The sequence below is a fragment of the Perkinsus marinus genome, assembly GCF_000006405.1.
Source record: "Perkinsus marinus ATCC 50983 genomic scaffold scf_1104296953164, whole genome shotgun sequence".
Classification (NCBI taxonomy): Eukaryota; Perkinsozoa; order Perkinsida; family Perkinsidae; genus Perkinsus; species Perkinsus marinus.
In genome coordinates, this window is record NW_003208582.1 from 1 (window position 1) to 2,272 (window position 2,272).

The 2,272-nt window shown below is 46.0% G+C and overlaps 1 protein-coding gene across 1 annotated transcript; it reads right to left on the reverse strand.

The window, feature by feature from the left end:
* Nucleotides 1-1,228: 1,228 nt before the first annotated feature.
* On the reverse strand, nt 1,229-1,912 carry Pmar_PMAR015755 (hypothetical protein; the record flags this gene model as incomplete). The annotated part of the gene is made up of 1 exon (XM_002776605.1): nt 1,229-1,912. One exon carries the CDS (start codon nt 1,910-1,912, stop codon nt 1,229-1,231), a length of 684 nt encoding a protein of 227 aa, XP_002776651.1.
* Nucleotides 1,913-2,272: the final 360 nt, after the last annotated feature.

Here is a 2,272-nt window from a genome sequence, read left to right on the forward strand (position 1 = left end):
CATGACGAAAGATCGAGCAGTAAGGGGCGAGAAGATATCGCAAAGCACTGTTCCTGCTTCAGTTCACTAGCTCCGGGCGTGCGCTACGAGTCAGTTCAATCCTATTCCTACATAAGACAGTCTGTCCGTCGTTGACCTTTCTCGACGACTATTGTGAACTTATTTTTAGGAAACACACCCGCGGCATAATTGGTGAACCGCTCATGGTGATACTACACGAATTTATGTCTCCTATAATCTCTGTGAACCACCTCCCATCGCTACCTCACTGTGCCGACAAGGCGTATCAATTCTGTATTGAGCACATCTTACCCACTACTCGTTGTCCTAAGTACACGGAAAGCCATTCTCTCTATGCACGATCACAAAGTACCAGACACTGTACACAGAGAACAGGAAACACTCCCTTGTGAAGAGTGTCACCACAACATAATCACGATGATAGCGTTTATGGCAAAATGTCACCAGTCACTGGCCATCTGGTGGCAAGTGGTGGTCGTATTAGCGGAGTTAATCCATTAACAGACGTAAAAAGCGTCTCAGTGGAGCACCACAATTACGGGAGTACGAAGCACTCTTTCGGCACAACTATCCTGTCCCCCTGGTCAGACCAGGCTGGTCTATGTGACGCTATGAACCAGAGTGAGTACGTCCTGACTGAGTACATCAAGCTAGAATCTAAGATGTGAAGTCATTCTGTCTTTGTCTACTACACGTTATTAATGTATTGGTTGTAGGCACGGTTTGTTTCCACCAATTTTTTTAACCTTCCCACGGGGGAGGCTGGTAACGGCTAGCCCAAAGAGGCATTGTAGCTGAGCTACCAAAGTCACCAGCTCGTTGCCCGAAGGTAATGCCTTCAGATGCTAATGCACTGCCAGGCGCGGTCTCACCCAACTCCCTCGTAAAAGGACACCACTCAACTGAGTGACTGAAAACTCAACCCTGCTCTAAACTAAGTGGCTGTTGTGTTTACTACGCCTGTCAGCTGTAGCGCCGGAATCATGACCTCTAGAACTCAACGACATAAGGGATAAATGGAAATACAAACTTGAACCATAAACTTAGTAGTATAAAGCTCTACAGACCTATAGCGTGGGGGCGCTAGAGGGACAGCTGAATAGCATCAGCTTTGTGTACTATCACAGGGGATCTCCTGCCCGGAGACAACACCTCACATGCCCCCTTCTTCAAGCTCTGTAAGAAAATAAAAGTAAACCAAGTTGCACTACTGCAATATGGAATCATTCAACATCCGTCGAGCCATCCTCGAAAGACTCACAGTCCCATTAGTCACTCTAATCCCTGGGACTAGAAGAGTATCAGTACATATCATATCGAATTCACAGACTTCATCACTATAAATTAAAACTGAATCTTCAATGGTCACCTTTACCGCTTTTAGGATAGCTTCATGATGGTTAACTGAAACAACCTGATACAACGAACCATTAGTCATCAAAAAATCGTTCTGAGTAACACCATCGAGTCTACGAAGCTCCTTAGGGAGGGCATCACCCATATTATTAGTCAAGCTGCCATCAATAGTCTTATTTCTGTGGTAAACCTTCACATTAGATATAGCTTGAGGACGCTTCAATCCTTCAAGGACAACTTGACCTTTATCAGTGTAGTCCATTACAGTGTAGGGTCCACGCCACGAATACTTGAATTTGTCACCGGTAGAATCAACCCAAACCAGGACTTCATCACCAACTTCGGGGCGCAGCCTCGGCACATGCCCTCTCTTGTCAACATCAAGTCGGTCAGTCTCTCGGTTCTTCATCCATTGTGCATCATAAATGAGCCGTAGCTTCAACTGCTCTTGTAGATTGATAGATCTAGCACCATCATTAAATGGAGAGAACCATAAAGAGAGAGATGAACAGGGACGATATGAAAAGAAGAGCATGTCAGGAGTAAGCAACGGCTCTCCACGTAGTAGCGAGGAGCTGTTGATAGCCAAGGTAGCCTCATCAAGGTGGTGATGCCACTCACTAGATCGACCAGATATTGCCAAGACCCTCAATAACTTGGATATCACAGAGTGCCTTCTTTCAACTGGGGCGCGGCTCCATGGAGAATTAGGAGAATCATAACAGACTTCAATACCTTCTTCGACAGTCACACTGAGGAAATCTTGGTTCATAAACTCCGAACCGCAGTCGACCGAGAGATAAGGCATGCGACCAAAGTCAGCAACCACCTGTTTATGCACCATAGCAATCTCACTCCCCGAGCAATGATGTAGAGGGCGGAGAATAGTCTTATT